At 37.7% G+C, this 20165-nt stretch overlaps 1 protein-coding gene across 4 annotated transcripts in view; it reads left to right on the top strand.

Moving 5' to 3' along the window:
* PPP6R3 (protein phosphatase 6 regulatory subunit 3) overlaps window positions 1-20165 on the top strand; it is a 65942-nt gene that overhangs the window by 29979 nt on the left and 15798 nt on the right. For 2 of the 4 annotated variants that reach the window (XM_080345072.1, XM_080345073.1), the window contains 10 exons: window positions 586-698; window positions 1342-1455; window positions 2608-2737; window positions 5582-5734; window positions 9964-10113; window positions 10628-10692; window positions 13967-14082; window positions 14472-14557; window positions 14869-14955; window positions 18441-18538. In XM_080345072.1, the coding sequence (XP_080201198.1) occupies window positions 586-698; window positions 1342-1455; window positions 2608-2737; window positions 5582-5734; window positions 9964-10113; window positions 10628-10692; window positions 13967-14082; window positions 14472-14557; window positions 14869-14955; window positions 18441-18538 (1112 nt within the window). The remainder of the gene's footprint in view (window positions 1-585; window positions 699-1341; window positions 1456-2607; window positions 2738-5581; window positions 5735-9963; window positions 10114-10627; window positions 10693-13966; window positions 14083-14471; window positions 14558-14868; window positions 14956-18440; window positions 18539-20165) is intronic. The other 2 variants (XM_080345074.1, XM_080345075.1) reach the window with 2 other exon arrangements.

The raw sequence follows: 20165 nt of genomic DNA, 5'->3' as shown, positions 1-20165 counted from the left end.
AAGAAGGTGATTGACCTGCTCTACTATGCACTAGTGTTGCCTCACCTGGAGTACTGTGTGCAGTTCTGGGTGCCACAGTATGAAAAAGCTACTACAGAGTGTCCAGAAGAGGGCTATGAAGTTGGGGAAGGGTTTGGAGGGGAAGCAGCTAAAGTTGCTTGGTTTGTTCAACCTCGAGGAGACTGAGGGGAGACCTCATTGTGGCCTACAGCTTCCTCACAAGGGGAGGAGGAAGTGTAGGTGGTGATCTCTTCTCTCTGGCAACCAATGACAGAACTGGAGGGAATGGCAGGAACCATGTGGCAGGGCAGGGATTAGCTTGGACTTTAGGAAAATGTTTTTCGCCCAGAAGGTAGTGGAGCACTGGAACAGGTTCCCTAGGGAAGTAATCACAGCCCCAAGCCTGTTAGTATTCAAGAAAGACAAGACAATGCCCTCAAATGTATGGTGTGAACTGTGGGGTTGTCATATGCAGGGACAGGAGTTGGACTCCATGGTACTCGTGGGTCCCTTCCAACTGAGGACATTCTATGATTGTATGATTTTGTTACTGCCATAGTGCAAACCTGTGTTTTCCTGTTCCAGAGGCACTCAAATGCATCACAGTCACTCTGTGAAATTATTCGTCTGAGCAGAGACCAGATGTTACAAGTACAGAACAGTTCAGAGCCAGATCCACTGCTTGCAAGTCTAGAGAAGTAAGTTGCCTTTCTGAATTTGATTTGATTTCAGTTCATAAAAAAATTTTTAACTTTTGCATATGAAAACCTTTAGAAATGGCAGGCTCTACTTTTCAGGTGAATTATTTTGCTATCCAACATCTCTCTGTATTATTTAAAATACCTCAGCAAGTAAAAATTGTTAGAAATAATTAAAAAATTTTCCCACACTGCCAAAGTTAGTGGAATCAGACATGTGGAGGTCAGCTTGATATTGTGCAGAGCACAGATGGGATATTTTGGCCTTAATCTGTTATTGTTTTAAGTTGATCTAAGTGTTTGTTTCTGCCAGAGAAGATTCTCCTGTATTCCCTTCTTTTGCTTGTTATAGGTGTAGGTTTGTGTGGCTGTTATGGCAGGCTGAATCAGGTTTTTGATCTGATCGAAAACTCCCTTTGTGTAGTGTTGGTTGTCATATAAAAAAAAATAGATCACTGGAAGGAATAAGAAAACATGATGGGGGCAGTGTGGATGGGAGCAATTGTCCTGCTATCTTGAAATAGCTAGTAGTGTTCTTTGTATTATCCCCTTATTAATTTTACATAGGGAAATGGTAGCTACTGATGTTAACAGCTGCTTCCTGAAGCAGTGTTACGTCTGACGCCAATACTTTTCTTTTCAGACAAGAAATTGTAGAGCAGCTGCTGTCTAATATTTTTCATAAAGAAAAAAATGAATCTGCAATAGTCAGTGCAATCCAAATACTGTTGACCTTACTTGAGACAAGACGACAGACGTAAGTGTTCTTATTTTGCTTAAATTATGTTTGCATAATTTAACTCAAGTACTGTTCAGCAATAGCAAGTGTCTTCCCTCTACTTCTGATCGAACTATTTTTATGGCTTCTTATATCTGAAGAAGTAAAAGAGCAAACCAAGTGATTGCAGTTGGCATTAGTACACTTTCAGCAAATGACTGGTGTTTCTGCAGTTTTTTCCAGAAGCTAGTTAAAGTGCCAATTGGTAGATCAGGCTAATTGCATTTCATCAGTTTGTTTCTGGATACAAGGAATAGAGTAAATACATACACTGCAGTGAGTAGGCATTGAGTGTTTTAAAAAAAATTTGGAATTTTATATTTTATTACAACTTCACTTTGAGAAACTGTTGGACAGATCATTGTGGAACATTCAACTTGTTGACCCAGACTCAAGGTTCTGTCACCCAGCATGCAAAAAAATGCCAAATTGTACCACATAGGTATAAGATATTGTTTATTACAGAGTTGCACAAGTGTGGATGCTGGAATAAAGCCGGCATAACAGAAAGAAAAGTAACAGCTGTTTTGTATAAAAATCTTATCACTACTCAGGACAGTCCTAAAGAGCCAATTGGTTACACATTTGCATATTGCGTTACATAATTGTTTTAGCATATAATGAGCAACATTCACCTAAAGGACACTTTATCCAACAGTCTTGGATGTTTTAAAGCGAGATTGCAACTAATCGTACAGGTGTCAAAATGTCTAAAGCTGCAAGGTCAGTAGTCTTTGTAGTTTGTGATCAGGTTAGTTGCAAGACACCCTTTAGGTCAGACTGACCTAAAACTGAAAGGATTTACGTATCTTTAGGTTAGCAATTGCAGACAGGATTCATTCTGTTAAGTGGCAGTCACAACAAACTTGTTTATGTTCAGGATAGATAAGTGAAGCTCTTTGCCTTAAAAAGCTGTAATATTTTATCTCAAAACCATGTTGAAGATTTCAAGCACAATAAATCTAAAAGTACCGGGGCTAATGTTTGGAAAAACCTTGTTTACCAAGTACTTCACACTATATTTGTAACCTTTTAACTTGCCTCTTAATTATTTTCACAGAACTGTGTCACTCTCAAAGATGTTTTACAACTAGTTTTGATATTGTCAGGTTTTCCTTATGTGTGTTTTAGATTTGAAGGCCATATAGAGATCTGTCCTCCAGGCATGAGCAATTCAACATATTCGGTCAACAGAAGTGTTTTAGAAGCCATAAAGGCACGACTTTCATCCTTCCACGAACTCCTGCTTGAGCCTCCAAAAGTAAGTGAAATCTTGTGTTACCACATCAATGGAAATAAGCCTGTCACTGTGTGACTGTACTTTAGGCAGGTTATAATAACAAAATCCAGTTCAACAACTCTTGGTCAAGTGGCCAGGCTCCTTCCCAGCCTGTTCTGAGCTTTGCTGTTCATTATTGTTGTCCCTGAGCCAGTGTGTTGTGCTAATTGATATGCTTTTCCAGCTTAAACTTTGTTTAATTAGCAGAACAGCCCTGAGGCAATTACTTGTTTCCAAAAACAATAAGAGATTTGCTATATATTCTGAAGGTGGGTCCTGTTTTCCGCTTGGAAATCCTATCTGGATAGGGAACATGGACTATAGAAACATGAAGCTATGTTTCAGTTGTTTGGAACTTTGACATGGCCCACAGGAGGCCTGCTCCGTTCCTCTGGGCTTGGCAAAGACTCCAAGTACACCAGCTCCATGATGTGCACCCTGCACTGTAGTCAAGTTAAATTCTTTGGACTTTTAAATTGATTTAAGCGACTTACATGTGTCGTCCTGTTGTAAAAGATAAATATGAAATGTATAAATAGGGAAGTTACCGGTGATCTATTTATATTTTTCCGCTCAAATTTTCATTGGCAGAATTACAGCTTAAGCACTGCACCCTCTACTGGGTGACACAGTCCATAAGAGAGGAGGACCTGTGGGCTGAAGTAAAAATAAAGACTAAAGGTGTATAAAATACCAGATCAGACACAGTCAAGGTAGTGTTAAAGTTTTAGACTGAAGAAGATGAGACCTCAAGATTTCCAAATGCAAAAGAAGAAATAAAATGCGAATAAATTGTCTTTATTGCAACATGACAAGTTACAGGTATATATTACAATAGAAGCAGAGTCATATCAGATACTTGATTATTTTCTGATGATTAGGCATGCTTAGCATCTGAGTCTCAGCGAAGTTATTGAATCCGTTGCTCATTTTGAATACTAGTTAAATGAGCATCCTTTTGATTTTTGCCTTATGGGCTAAATGAACTAGCAGTATGTCAGTCATCTTTTTTCTCCTGCAAGGGTGAAGATGGTCAAGCAAAAATGACATCCAGTATTACAGAAGGCAGTAGTAGGCTCCTTGTCAAAACGTGTTCATACCTTAAGATAGGAAGATGTTTTCATTATTAATTCCCCTGCTCATTGCATATTGGCTACTAGATTTTTAGCCCTTATTGTAGCGAATACCAGATTTTTCTTATTGACTGGCACTTGGCAGGTTAACAAGCCAGAAGAGTTGTCACATAACAAAAATGTGAATGTAAGAACCATGAAACTTATGATTGTAATATTAATACAAGGACCCATCAGGGCATGGAAAGAGGTTATTGCGGTGTTGGAGTTGGAGCTAGCTCCTTCAAAGACAAGATGGAGCGTCTTTCTTGTATAACATTAGACTAAGCAGAGAAACTTGTTGCTTAATGAAATTGTTTTCAAGTGTATGAAGTTAAGGTTGTTGAGGCATTGCAATGTAATGAGAGACTGTCCACCTAGCTGTTTTGTGTACATTGTAGCTGTGTAGACCAGGAGTGTCAAACCCATTTTCACCACGGGCCACATCAAGCCTCATGTTGTCTTTAAAGGGTCAAATGTAATTTTAGGACTGTTTATACAGTCCTAAAATTACATTTATGCAGTCCTGTTTTAAAAGGTCTATATAAACTTAATCAAATAGATTTAAGTCTTGCATTTTAGAATGCTAGATTTTGTTTCAATTAACAAAAGCAAATATTTTTAATCTACTAGATGTGAAACTGGTTTTGAGAGCAACAGGAAGGTAAAAGGCTTTCAGAATAGAATCAGAAATGGTGTCTGGTTTCTTTCCACTCCATGGCAACTCAGTAGCACTAGTGGGAACTCAATAGTTTCCACTTCATAACTGTATATTAACTAAAAAGGAATAAAACATTCAGGTACTCTTATGCAGCCTTTAGCTTTTTTGATACTTCTCTCTGACCATCCTCATCCTCCAAACTGTTACACGTGAACACATTTCTAATCAGAAGTACCATAGAAATTATAGCATACTACTCCTCCACGTTTTGCTTGAGCAAATTAAAATATTCCTGATAGCACAAGCAGAAGAGGGAAATGCTGGCATTACGTAATAATGCAGTGTACAGCTGGTAAAATAATAAATACCTCAGGGAAAAACAGACAGAGCAAAGTTATTTTAACAACTTTGTGCTCTCTTCTGCAAGGCCCATTTGTTCTGTGCACAGAGAAATCCCAAAAGGTGTTTTCTCTAACCATAACTATTGCAGTGATAATCCTGTAATGCAGGTCTGTCAGACTCATTCGAACACCATGTTCCTGCAGCGCAATGCCCATCACACACCGTGTGACCAGCATGCTGGCAGGAGCGTGGAAACAAGGAGCTTGGCACTTCTGCGTGGAAACAAAGTGCTGGGCTGGATAACACAAGGAGGCAGGCTGGAATCAGCCCCACAGGCTGTGTGTTTGACACCTGTCGTGTAGACTATAACTGTACATGGATTAACTAGTGAGAAACATTTCCTAGGTAGTATTTCCTATTTCCTTTCAAGGTTGGGTAGAATGCATCTACTTTGAGATCCTGTCTGTAGTTAACAATCAATTTTTACAGTGTCGTTGGTTTCATGTGGCTGGTTTTAGTGTTTCTGATCTATGTACATAAAATAAGCTATAGGGTTCAGAAATAAAGTTGCTTTTTTGTAGGGTAAAGGTAAGACTGTTGTTCAAGGGCTGATTGTATATATTTTTAAGCACTACCTTGTCATTGTGCATAGTAATGATGGGCTGGTTTTTAAAGATATTTTAATGGATTTTATGTGTGTGTCTTTTTCAGAAGAGTGTCATGAAGACATCCTGGGGTATATTGGATCCACCTGTGGGAAACACACGTTTAAATGTTATCAGATTAATATCTAGCCTTTTACAGACAAATACAAGCAGTGTAAATCAGGAGCTTATAGAGCTTAACAGTATAGGAGTAATACTGGTAAGAACTTTATGCTGACTTGTTTATTTTTAAGGATTGCTGTTAAGATCTTGATTGGTCTTTCTGTCACTTTAGATAACAAGCTTATTTTTTCATCTGTATGTTATGAATTTTTCAGCCATGTTCAAGGCTTCCATGCTGTTTACATTCTTTTATTAAGTTGTTCCCTCAACCCATTTTCTTCTCTTAATAATGCACACCAAATAGTATCTCAGCAGTGTCCTATAAAGCGACAGTTATTCTTGGTGGTTTGTATGCCTTCAAACCTCTGAAAGCAAGATGTTGCACAGCAAACCTTCAGTCAGTTAACTCACTGCTTTTGTGCTAAAGTGGAATGTATACTTTTAATACTTCCTATCTCATACTTCAGCGACAGTAGGACATTTTTTTTTTTTTTTAATTTAGGTTGACCAAAAAATTCAAAAGTTGGTATTGGTTAAAAAATAACTACCAAAACATGCCAAAACTTATACTACAGTTTCTGAAGACAGTATGTAAACTTCTGCTTCTAAGCAAACAGTTACAAAGAAAGTATAAATATTTTCTCTGTTTTAGTATAAAATCCCTTTTTCCTTCAACTAATTAATACAGCTGTAGTTGTAACCATATCAATCTCTGCACAAGTTGGAGTTGTGGACAGGTGCTAACTTGTATACAATAACTGAAGTTGTTCCTAGATATGTTGTGTAAGGGAATGTACACACTTTGAAAACTTGCATTGGTAGCCATTTTTCTCATTGGGGACTTCAACTTACCAGATGTCTGCTGGAAATACAGCACAACAGAAGCAGTCTAGGAGGCTTCTGGAGTGTGTGGAAGACAACCTTCTGACACAGCTCGTCAGTGGGCCAACTAGAGAAGGCCCCCCACTGGACCTGTTGTTTGTAAACAGAGAAAGAGTCATGAGTAATGTGTTAGTTGGAGGTCACTTTGGGCATAGTGATCATTAAATGATCAGATTTTCTATTCTTGGAGAAGTAAGGCAAGCGGTCAGAAGAACTGCTATCTTGGACTTCCAGAGGGCAGACTTTGACCTGTGTAGGAGGCTGGTTGTCAGAGTCCCTTGGGAGGCAGTCCTGAAAGGCAAAGGAGTTCAGGAAAGCTGGTTGCTCCTCAAGAAGGAAATCTTAAAAGTGCAGGAGCAGACTGTCCCTGTGTGCCAAAAGATGAGCTGGTGGGGAGGACTGGCCTGGCTTAATAGAGAGCTTCATCTGGAACTTGAGAATAAAAGGAGAATTTATAATCTTTGGAAGAGGGAGCAGGCTACTCAAGAGGACTACAAGGGTGCCATGAAGTTATGCATGGAGAAAATCGGAAGTGCCAGAGCACAACTAGAGTTCAGCCTGGCTGCTGCTGTAAAAGGAAATAAAAAAAAGCTTCCCTAAATATGTCAGCAACAAAAGGAGGGCTAAGGAGAATCTCCAACCTCTGGTGGATGCGGGGAAAAACATAGTGATAGAGGACGAGTGAAAAGCTGAGGTACTAAATGCCATCTTTGCCTCAGTAAGACTGTTTGTGCTCCAGGTACCCAGCCCTCTGAGCTGGAAGACAGGGACAGGGAGTAGAACAAAGCCCCATATAATCCAAGGGGAAATGGTTAATGACCTGCTACACACCTTAAATACACCCAAGTCTGTGGGACCAGATAGGATCCATCCAGAGATACTGAGGGAGCTGGCAGAGGTGCTCACCCATCCACTTTTAATTATTTATAAGCAGTCCTGGCAAAACTGGGGAGATCCAAGTCAACTCTAAGATGGTAAATGTAACACACGTCTACAAGAAGGGCCAGAAAGAGTATCTGGGGAATTATAGGCCTGTCAGCCTGATCTTGGTGCCAGGGAGGATCATGGAACAGGTCATCTTGAGTGCTGATCCTGTGGCACATACAAGACAACCAAACAATCAGGCCCAGTCATCATGGATTTATGAAAGACAGGTCCTGCTTGACCAACCTGATCTCCTTCTATGGCAAGGTGACCCACTCAGTGGATGAGGGAGAGGCTGTGGATGTTGTGTACTTCAGTAAAGCCTTTGCTGTTTCCCACACCATTCTTCTGGAGAATCTGGCAGGTCATGCATGGCTTGAACGGGTATTCTCTTCACTGGGTAAAGAACTGGCTGGATGGCTGGGCCCAAAGAGTGAGTGGAGTCAAATCCAGTTGGCACTTGGTCATGAGTTGTGTTCCCCAGGGCTCAGTACTGGGGCCAGTTCTGTTTAATATCTTTATCAGAGATCTAGATGGGGGTATCTTATGCACCCTTAGTAAGTTCACACCTGACACCAAGTTGGGTGGGAGTGTTAAACTGCTTGAGTGTAGAAAGGCTCAACGAAGGGATCTCAACAATATGTATCAATGGGCTGAGGCCAATCGTATGAGGCTCAACAAGGCCAAGTCTGGGGTCCTGCACTTGAATTAAAACAACCCCATGCAATGCTACAGGCTTGGGAAAGAGTGACTGGAAAGCTGCCTGGGAAGAAAATGATCTGGTGGTGTTGATTGACATCTGGCTGAATGTGAGCCAGTAGTGCGTCCAGGTCGCCAAAAAGGCCACCAGTATTGTGGCTTGTATCAGGCACAGTGTGGCCAGCGGGACTAGGGGAGCAGTCATCCCCCTATACTCAGCACTGGTGAGGCTGCACCTTGAATACAGTGTTTGGTTTTGGGCCCCTTGCTACAAGAAAGACATTTGAGGTAGTGGAACGGGTTCAGAGGAGGGCAAAGCTGGTGAAAGGTCTGGAGCACAAGTCTTATGAGGAATGGCTGAGGGAACTGTGGCTGTTTAGCCTGGTGAAAAGGAGGCTGAGGAGAAACCTTACTGCTCTCTACAACTACCTGAAAGGAGGTTGTAGGGAGGTGATTTTTAGGGACATGGTGGACTTGACAGTGTTAAGTTAACGGTTGGACTTGATGATCTTAAAAGGTCTTTTTCAACTAAAATAATTCTATTATTCTCCGTTAAATAGGTTATTTCATAAACTAAATTCAGTGAGGGGTGAATGTGCATAAGGGGAGGAAAAAAGTAACTGTAGCCATACAAATTGCATAAGAGGAGGAAAAAGGTAATTGCATAAGGGGAGGAAAAAAGTAACTGTAGCCATACAAATTGCATAAGGGGAGGAAAAAGGTAATTGCATAAGGGGAGGAAAAAAGTAACTGTAGCCATACAAATTGCATAAGGGGAGGAAAAAGGTAATTGCATAAGGGGAGGAAAAAAGTAACTGTAGCCATACAAATTGCATAAGGGGAGGAAAAAGGTAACTGTAGCCATACAAACTTCTCAGTGCTTCCTGCTGTTTGCTGAAATAGCACATGCCTTACTGTGCAGACTTGACTGTTAAGAAAAGTAATTGTCTAGTTCCAGTAGCATATCTTTATTGTAGGATGTTATTTGTTTAGGAGAACTGAAAGAAAACTGAAGCTTTATTTTGAAGGAGACTGAAATTGTTTAATATGGTTCCAGTCACTGCACATCTTTCCATAACTAATTTTATTTTGTCAGTGTCAGCAATCATTTGAGTTTTCCAGTTAGAAATAGTGTAAATACCTGGACATAAAGTTTGAGAAAAATCTTTCCGGTGTTGAAGAGGGAAAATGTAGAGACAAGGGAACATGATTAACTGAATGCTGTGTATTGTATCTCAGCCTCAGTATGTGTATGGCATTTAATAATCTTAAATTGCATCTAGGTTATCAGAGGTAGCCTTCTGTAACAGAAGAATAGAATTAGTAGATGACAACTCCAAAACAGGTAGATACAGTTTTGTAAAATATCTCACTAAAGTGAGGACGACTTTATAAACAGTATTGCAGGTGTTAGAAGGTTAAGTGAACTCAAAAAAGAGAAATCTGTCAAGGGCTACTAAGGTCAGAAGTAACGTTTCTGACTGTTGGACTCTCTGGGCTGCAGCTAGCAGAAAGAATATAAGTAGTGAGTGTCATTCCTTCCACTCTTTGTTCTCTGAAATTGCGTTATTGCCTGCCCCCAGGATAAATCCAGTTACAGTTGAGTTTGTTCCGATCCGGTATGATAGTCCTTGTGTTCAGATAATAGCAGGTACAAGAATAAACTTTTTTGTAGGTCACAAATTTTGTCTTGCACAATAGTACTTACTGTAAAAACTAATTTGTTCCTATGTAGTCATTCAAATGACTTTTAGAAATGAGACTATTGGTTGCGTTTCATGAGAAGACCTTTGTATAAACCTTGTTGAACTTGTTTTATAGGACATGTTCTTTAAGTATACATGGAACAACTTTTTGCATACTCAAGTAGAAATCTGTATTGCATTGATTCTTGCAAGTCCTCTTGAAAGCACAGAAAATGGCACAATTACAGATCAGGATTCCACAGGGGGCAATCTCTTACTGAAACATGTAAGTTGTGGGTGTTTTGGGAATCTATTGAATTTTGTTGTCTCCAGGCTACTGTAGCAGATACTCTTACATAAAATATACCCCAATATTACTCTATGTATAGAATGAACAGGAATATTTTTCTGGTTTTTGTTTTGTTTTAATGTCAGTTTAGGGTGTTAAACCTGAAAATGCCATAGAGTAGATTTTTGCTGATCCAAAGTGAGCATAGGTGCAGAGCTGTAAGTATTTATTTTCCTTGAAAGTGTTCCTCTTATTTTTAAGAATTACAATAGCTTTCAATAGCTTGGTGCTACTACAACTCAGCAGCTATAAAGAGAAGTAGAATTAATGTAGTTTTAACTTTTAGGTTTCTGGTTGGGATCTGACTGCTGCTTTTCAACTTGAAACCTTTCAGTGAAATTATTTATCCTGAACCTTATATTATTTGTCTTGTAAGACTTTGAAATCAACTGTAAAATGCATAATAGTTTTCCGTTTCACTGCTACTAAGCATATTTTGCTCTTTTGCTAGCTCTTCCTCAAGTGTCAATTAATAGAACGAATACTTGAAGCATGGGAAATGAATGAGAAGAAACAGTGAGTAACCAGTTGTTTCATTCCCTCCAATTGTTTACCTAAGACTTGAATTGTGAAATGAATTTGTGACTAATTCATAACTGATCTGGCCAGTTTTAAAAACACTTGTATGTTATTATTTAGATTAAAGCTTTCTCACATATTACTTTTTGGTAGCATTCTAATGCTTTTTCCCGTGGTCATTTCAGAATACAATAGTTTGTCGTTCTTGCCATGTGGAAGATATTACTATGGTATTTAAAGTCTGCCCATGTTCAAGTACACAAACATACCATAAGTTTTGAGAGGACAGAAAATACTTTTTTCCAGTAAGCAATTAAAATTATTTATAAACACATCAAAGCATATTGCATATTGAGGAGCAACAGACTCCTAAGCAGTAAAAGCCATGTCCTCAGCAATGGAATACCTTCTAAAAGTATTTGTTTGTGATAGAATGGAAGTTTCAAGTAGCTAGTCTTCACCTGATGTGGTAAAACAGCTCTCTGAAGGCTCCTAAATTGGGCTTAGGAGATACCGAACAGTGAATGTTAGCTTTAACTTGTCGAAGTACTAAATTAGCTGATTGGGATGGTGTTGCTGGTTTGCTTACTTATTATTTCAGACAGTTTTCCCCAGAGTATTCCTGTTCCTATTTGATGTGCATCAGATAGTAAATACATGGCTAATATAATTGATCTGAAAATAGTGTTGAAGTAGGTGAAGAAGGTGGGTATAAAGAGAATGTGACTTAACTGTAGAAGACACTTAGGAAAACATGTTTATTGTATTCTCCTGAGATTATAGAGAACTGTGAACTTTATCAGCAATTAGACTCTCATAGGAGAGATGTATGGGAAGTTATTTGCATAGATCCAACCTAAAACTGTTCTGTGGTTGGATAAGAATGTTCTTGATCCAGTGCTTACCATATGGATGAATTAATAATTAATAATTCATTTAGTTTCATATTTGCAAATACTAATGTGGAAAATACTGTTACAAACCTCAGATTGTGCTTTTATCTGGAAATAATTTTTATTTGCAAGAAATTAGCTGAATGTTGTAATTCACCCCTTTGTCTAGTTTTGTACAAGTAAGACTCCAAATATAAAACATAAGTCTTTTAAGATAATCTTAAGGTATTTTTATCTTAGCTGCTTGCTGTAGTTTAACTGCAGCTGGCAACCAAATACCACACAGCCATTTGCCTGCCCCCCTGCCCCCTTGGTGGGATGGGGGAGAGAATAAAAACAGAACAAAACACAACAAAAACACAAACAAAAAACCAAACAAAAACAACAACAAAACCACAAACACCAACAAGCACAAACTCATTCATGGGTTGAGATAAAGACAATTTAATAGCATAGCAGCCAAAACAGGGACACTCCTTCAGGAAATTGATTTTTTTTCAGGCTGTGTTTCTGGTATTCTGATTTTGAACAGTGCTAGAAGCTTTGAGGGTGACTACTTTCTGCTGGTAAAGATCTGATGTAACAAAAAGCTGTTTGATCCGCTGGGATTAATAAGCATTTTCCTAACAGAAGATACACAGTTTGGCTTTTCAATCCACTTTATCCAAATACAAGTGTTCTTTATGGTATATCCTGGATTAGAAATTATAACCTTTGCCATCTTTGTATGTTGCTTTTTTTTGAATGTACTTGTTATATAAGGAGTCAAGGAAATAAGACAGTAACCTCTCACTCAAGTTGTTCCTGTAAACAATGTAATACTGTTTCATTCATGACATCTCATATTGCCATGATATAACATAATTTCAGTTACCTCATATGTTAGATGATGGTGTTGGAAAATCAAGTAATGTGATTTGTGCTTGCATAACACAAGCTACTTCCTGAACTGCTGTCACTTTACAAAGGTTTCAGTCAATTTTCATGGGAGGTTTGTCTAGCAATCAAATACCTCTTTCTTGATTGATTTCCCACCCCTCCCCCCCACCCCACCCCCATTACAAAGGACAAAACCTTAAGCTGACCTGGCAAATGTCTGATTAGCTTGTAGCTAAATGCTAGAAATTTGGTCCAAGTTGGAGCTCTCACTTTAGGTGTTTGGTCAGATCTAGAATGGTTACAGCTGATCATAGCTACTCAAAGCGCTACTCTAAAAACTGCTAATTCTACAAAATCCTGCAAAGCAGTTCTGTCAAATAAAAATATTTGAACTATCTTGTAATTATACCTTTTGTATACACTTAACCTTCAGGAAAGCAGTGATCCTAACTAAAACTTCAGTTGGTCATACCATTCTAACTTCGTGTTAAATGTAGTGTTAATAAACTCTGCAATACTAAAGCACACTTAGGATTTAAGATTTTTTTTTTTTTCCCCTCTTTTTGTTATCCCCAAAATGAGGCTCTGTTACTCGGTGTGCAATTGAGTCAAATTCTTGCACAGAGACAAGGTATTTTTTATTATAGAGTTGTGGAAGTCTGGATGCTGGAAGAATGCCAGCATGCCAGGAAGAAAAGCAACAGCCGTTATATACAGAATCTTATCACTATTTTCACACCTTCAGGGTAGTTGTGAAGAGACAATTGGTTACACATTTGCGTATTGGTTGTGTACTGATTTTTAGCATATAATGGGCAACATTCAGCTAAAGGACACTTTATCCAACAGTCTCGAGATATATGTTGAAACAAGATTCAACTAGTTGTGCAGGCTTCAGAATGCCTAAAGCTGCAAAGTCAGTAGTCTTTGCAGTTTCTGATTAAGTGTTTTGCAAGTCACCCATATATTTGTTAAAGGACCAGACTGACCTAAAACTGAGAGGATTTACATATCTTAGCAATTGCAAACGAGATTCATTCTGTTAAGTGGTAATGACTACATTTTGATCATGGACTCAAAGCTCTGAGAGAACATTCAGTGAAGTGAGGTTTTGAAAAATATTCTTAGCAAGAGAAATTTCCAGAAAACTGTGGATCTGTTGTTAACTTTGTAATTGTTTTCATAATGCTGTAGACTTTTCTTTCTACACACAGAAATGGGAAAGCAGAAATAATTGTCCAGAGACTCCTCACTTCCTTCTTGGTGTTTTACATACTTGTTAAGTCTTCTGAATAGGCATAGTAGTCAAACCAGTTGGTGTCTGAAATTCTGGAGTATTTTTGCTGACCTTTGGTTTTAGGGTACAACTCTTCTGCTTAGGAGCTCCCTGTTCTATTTCTCTTGTGTAATTTCTTGACTCTGGTAGAGTGTTTTCTAAGAAAATATAGTAGCACAGTTGCTCTAAGCGTGGGCAGTTGAATTCCTTTTGTCTCTTGCAGGGCTGAAGGAGGAAGACGGCATGGATATATGGGTCATCTGACAAGGATAGCAAACTGTATTGTGCATAGTACAGATAAGGGGCCAAACAGTAGACTAGTCCAACAGCTCATTAAAGGTAATGTTAATGGTCTTAAGTTTGTCTTCAAGGCTTTCATTATCAAAATTTGAGGAAATGAATCAGACTTAAATTAAAAGACAGCTGTTAGATAGAAGAGGAAAATATTGTTTCTGACGCATTCAATTTAAAACCAGACATGCTTAAACATATGCTTAAGTCTTCTTTTTGAACAATATCAAAGCTCCTTGAAATAAATGGAAAGAGATGCTGACCTACTTAATTTGGACTTGTTTGCTATATGGAGTATTCCTTATGGATTTAGGAGGATTTATATGTTCTCTGCAGTATTTCTGGTAGAACAGAAGAGAACAATTAAAAATTAAATGATGCTCCTTTGTTGATAGTATCAAAATGTTGTGGTGTTTTTTATCTGCTTTGTATGCTAGAGCTTCCTGAGGAGGTCAGGGAGCGATGGGAGGCATTCTGCACAAGCTCTTTAGGAGAAACTAACAAGAGGAATACAGTGGACCTGGTAAGTAGTGATGGGTGAGTTATCAAAATTGCTGCTGTTTACTTGGACCCCAGTTTCTTTTTGTCAGCAACTTCCATGTACTTGTGTCAACAAGTATATCTAGCTGCTGAGCTATGGAACTGATAGTTCTTTAGTTTACTTTTCAACTAAAGCCATATCATTAAAATTTTATATGGGAATCTTGAAGTTGCTCAGTTTGTATACATCATCCCAGGAAGTTATCAAGAAGGAAGACTTCTTTACAGCTTCAAGTTAGTGTCCTTGAAAACTCCTGTCATGTACTATGCAAACAACTAAATTCCTTTTTATAGGTTACTACCTGCCACATTCATTCTTCCAGTGATGATGAAATTGACTTTAAAGAAACTGGCTTCTCACAGGATTCCTCTTTGCAGCAGGTGAGTTGAATTCTTTTAACAGCATAAGTTGCTTTTTCTATAAAAATAAACAAGATTTTTTTTTTTTTTAAAGCATTGGAACTTGTATTTCTATCATGAGCAAGTGCAAATCTAGAAAGTTTAAAATAGAACTTAGACATATGTGCATGCACACAACTGTGTCTTATCAAACCCAGAGGTATGGTTTTTAACATGTCATGATATCTTGGTGTTCCGCTCAGTGTTTAGTCTTTGATCATGCTGTGAATGCAGATTTCTACTCATTGTGCCGAAGAACAGATTTTTATATGCCAGCTCTCTGGCTAAGTCAAATAGTTTCTATGTTAACTTTAGTTCTTAATAACTGTAGAAGTTTGAAAAGGTGGCTTCTAATTGTGTTTTCTGGCAAGCATGAACTGCTGTGAAAGCAAATATGGGTTTCTGTTTGGTTTTGCTAATAGATTTGGGGTTTTTTTAATTAAATATTGACCCTTATTTTAATGACTAAACAAGGAGGATTGGCTATTTGTTATTAAATGCTTTTAATTTTTGGCAATATGTCAAACTGCAGTCATCACAACACTATAAATCAAGAGCTAAGTATACTTCTGTAACAGGTTGTATCTAGCAACTCTAGTGTGTTTTAACTTTATAGATACTTGATCCCTAGTAAGCCTACATAGCCAAATCTTCCCTAACTAAATTTCCAGTTAACTTTATAACTTATTTTTAAATTAAGTTTATGCTTTCAATAACTCTTTTGTGAGTGTTTCAAAGATAACTATTTATCCCTTAGTTTACTGAAAAAAAAAAAAATTGAGAATAACCTAATTTCTGTAATAGTACTGTCCTACCTGCAATATGCATGTCCTTCAATTCTTTCACCAGTGGTAAAAGTGGGAACCATGCAGCACGAGACTGACAATAGATCTCTTATATGGAACACATTACTTAACCTGGGTTATTAAATAGAATCTTTCAGCTCACCGACAGCTATGTAGTAAATACTTAGGACTAAGACTGGCTTCTGTACTTTATGCATCTTTTATAGTTTTTATAATAAATAATTGCCTAAATTTGGATTGTGGTGGCTTAAGTTTTGAGAATCTGAATGCATTTTTACCTGATTCAGTGATTTTATGCATGTGAGGTACACCTAAATACAAATTCAATAAATTGTGAACTGTCTGTAGCAGCTCTAGTGAGAAAGTAAGATCTTGAAATACCTGTACTTTTCATGCATCCCCTTAGTGACCTGCTGTACCTAGGCAATCCCAGCAGTTCCAAGTAGTTAATCTGGAGAAACGTGGATGATGCAGTGCTCTTTCTTTCAAGTTTGTCACTGTTTTCTGAATCTTTTTCTAAGCTATGGTAGTGAAATATACTTTCTAAAGTGGTCTTGTGAGGAAAGTGTGACACTAGACAGGTTAAATCACTAATGGGAAATGCATTGAAATTACTTTAAACATTCTACAGCTGCACAAATTCATTCATAGAGGTATCTCTGGATCAGCTGGAATACCCTAGTATTTTACCATGTTAAAGGAGAAAACAGGTGGTAGATTTCCAGAATTGAAGTGGACCCATTAGGAATTGAGTAAAGGAGGAAAATACTAAAGAACCTATTGATCTTTGGTTTATTTTTGTCAAATGTAACTTTTGCCTGTGCAGAATTACATTTGCTATGACTTATTTCTTCTGGCATCCAAGTCTAGTTTGATACTGTTTTCTTCTAATGAAGACCCTTTCTTCTAGAGGGAATGTTTCTTTTCCCCCCCTTTTTTCTCAGAAGCACTTTTCATGTAAGTTTCTGAGTAACACTTCAAAATGGACATGTTTGAAAAAAATGATCTCTCACCTAGTTCTGGGTTGTAAGATTTCTTGTGCCAGCAATGTTTTATATGCTATCTTGCTGTGGCTTTAGAAACTTTTGCTTCAGGAATATGTTGTTCTGTTCACCACCAGCTTAGTACCACTTTTTGTCTCCTTTAATTGTACTGAAAATATATTAGAGAATGGGATAGAACTGTCTAGAGTCTGAGAAATGCCAGAACTTTATAACTGTGTTTTATATACTTCTAGGCAATTTTGATGTTATAAGATTTCACGCTAGTTTTATAACTAGCTGATGTTATAAACATAATGTCTTAATTTTCTATTTAGCCTGATGAGTGGTCTTCTTAATGGTTGCACATTTGTAAAACACAAGAAGTCTGTTTAACGTTTTTTTTTTCTTCCTGTGAAGATAATTCACTAATATCTTTTAGTCACATGCACTTTTTAATATCCATAATAGTGAAAATAACTTTGTAGGAAAGGGAAGCTTAGTAACCAGTGTAAAGCAGAGCAATTATTTTATAGGGAAGTCAGTGTCTGATTGCTTCTGTGTTCATGCTGGTGTACTAATTCTGTTATTATCAAATGCCAAGTTTTTCAGAACTGTTGGATTTTAAAATATAGGATCAAAATGTAAGAGTTTTTGCATTGACCTGGGTTAGCACAGTGACCCTACCAGTCATGAGGATTTTCAGACCCACTCCCAGCCCAGTGTCTTGCTATATACCTCATACTTCTATGACTCCTTTCTTTTTTCCTCCTGCTTTCATCATGCCTTAATCCAAACTCTTTTTTGACCATTTTTTGACCATTCTCTTGTCTTCTTTCCATATTCACCTTATCAAATTCAGCTTTACCTTATTCTTGAAAGGTTTTGTCTGTATATTTTGCCCCTTCAGCTGCCCTGGCAAGAAACCAAGAGTTGATGTGACACCTGTGTTTCCTGTAATGTCTTAGCAGTAGCTGACTTTACATGTGGAAATAACACTACTAGAAGTCCCTAGAGAATGTGTGATAATTTAATTATAGTCCTCAAAAATAAGGGACAAAAACTTGTTATCGATAACAGAAAATGCTCACGTGTACCTTAATGTGTATATACCTATCTGCTAGCAGTTGACACTGATTTATTTAAACAAAGACAAAAAGTAAAGCACATTTGAGTCAGTGACGCTACACTGAGTTGTAAAATGTCCAATAGTTTCCTTCTTCTAGAGGCTGAGTAGATGCTGCTGGTGTGTGTGCCTGAGACTGAAACTTCTAGTGACAACTACACGATAAATATGAAACTATGCTTTAGTATCTATATATAATGTACTTTTATGGTTCTTACCATTTATAACTTCATGCTATTTTGAACAAAGGCAGCTTTTACCTCATATTGTGGTGTTTCACTGTTTCTTTGGGGTGCATTTGGAAGGGTGCCAATGAACACATGGTTAAACTAGAGATTTAATTTTGTTACTGAGAACTGTTAATAGACTGGCTTTCAAGTCAGTAAAGGTATGTAGTCAGTATTACCATTTAAAATTCAAAGATTAAAACAGATCCTTTTCCTGTCCTTTATGTTTAGATTAGAGAGACTTATTTCTTTGGAGCAAAATGGGCAAATAGGATTTAGAGTATTATTAGAATCATTATATCACTGTCATTGGTCCTGGGGTTGCCAGGCCTTTTCTGATTATCAGATGCAACAAATGACGTCCAATTTTATTGACCAGTTTGGCTTCAACGATGAGAAGTTTGCTGATCAAGATGACATCGGCAAGTGAGTATAACATTATACTGGCTTTGACTATAGTCTTGGGAGTTTTCTTACTGAGTATTTGGCTGTGTTTTTGCTGGTGATAAATGCAAGCCTTTACTGATGTGCAGCAGTTGCCAGTCAGTCCTGTCTTTTCATACCATATGTGTGCACTGATAGAAGCCTCCCTGGACAGTTTACAGAGGAAAACAACAGCTTGTTTTCCATTTCTAATGTCCTGGTTGTGCCAACATGAGAACACAGCGTTTGTGAATAAATAACTAAATTATAACTCAGCTTTTGAAAGCTATGTGTGTTCAATGACATGGCATTGTTGGGTGCACTTTCACTTCCTCTGTGCCTCAAAGTGGTTTGTTTTTTTTTTTTTTCCCTGGTGAATTTATGTACCAGACCAGATGAATAGCTCTACTTTTAAGTTTGCCTGGAAAAGATGACAGGAACAACACATCTCTGAGTGTACTGTTTTGTATGGGACAGTAAGGAAAGGGCATTGTAAATCTACCTTTGCTTTCAAGGTCAAGGCAATTAAGACTCATTTCTACAAATAGGGTAAGTGATGAACTGAGAACAATCTTGGTCAGGTTAAAAACAAACAAAAGACAACAAATAGAACAAACCAACCAACTAAGCCAATGCCATAATGGGAAAGGGAAAGAATGGGCCTTCTTGCTGTAAAGAGTTTGTCATGATTTTTGTAAGAGTTCATGGCTTGGAATGCAAGAATATCCATATAAGAGTAAAAAGCATTAAAGTAAAAGGCAAACATCTCAGTGCTCTTCTATAAGATGCGTTTAGTAAGTGCTGGTTGACTGAAGCTTGCATGTGCCATTTAAGAAGCATTGCTGCCTTTTTGCACCACAGTCTGCTGAGATTATAGATTAAAATATGATGGGAGAGGAAGCAACTCAGGATAGTCCTTAACTTTGTTAGAAGCAAGTGGATTTTGGCAAGGATAGGAGTTGGGATTCTGTTCAGATCCTGCTGTTTAGTAGTATATGTTCTTGGTGGAAAGAAGACGACTACTTGTATAAGCAGATCTCTTGAGGTATGTAATAGGTATACTAATGATGTACTCAAGAGCTGGGTTAAGATGTAGATAAATGTTGCCTTTTGTGCAAGAATCAATTACAGCTTAAATTACCTGCTTGCTGCTGTGCAGTAATTCAGATGGTAACTTGCACAGTAACTCAGTCACATTTAAAACTTATGTTCCTTTAGACCACTTACCTTGTTCCCTACTTTACAATACAATAAAGATTAGAGGAATAGTAGTATGTGCGCTGCTGAATGCACTGCTGTATGTGGCTAGAGAAAGAAAATGTTAACTCTTCTGAAAGTCTGGTACTGTTTCTCTTTTCCTCCTCTGTTTCTTTTTGCATCCCCTAGAGATTTATTTTGCCTAATGCTATTTTTAATCTAAGAAATGTTTGTAGTTACTCTAGTGAAACTGCTTAATAGCTTAATGTGTGAAGGTGTGTAAAGCCTAATATTTAGTGTTTAGTTTGAGGGGGAAAAAAAAAACTTCAGTGATTGAATCTCTTCTTTTTTAAAAAAACATTTTTTTTTTTCATTAGAAAACAGAAGTTGCTATTACATTTTTCACTTTCTTCCTGTTGTGAAGGTCCTTCTA

Source organism: Nesoenas mayeri, assembly GCF_963082525.1.
Source record: "Nesoenas mayeri genome assembly, chromosome: 5".
Taxonomy (NCBI): Eukaryota; Metazoa; Chordata; class Aves; order Columbiformes; family Columbidae; genus Nesoenas; species Nesoenas mayeri.
This window is presented reverse-complemented; position numbering and strand designations above follow the sequence as displayed.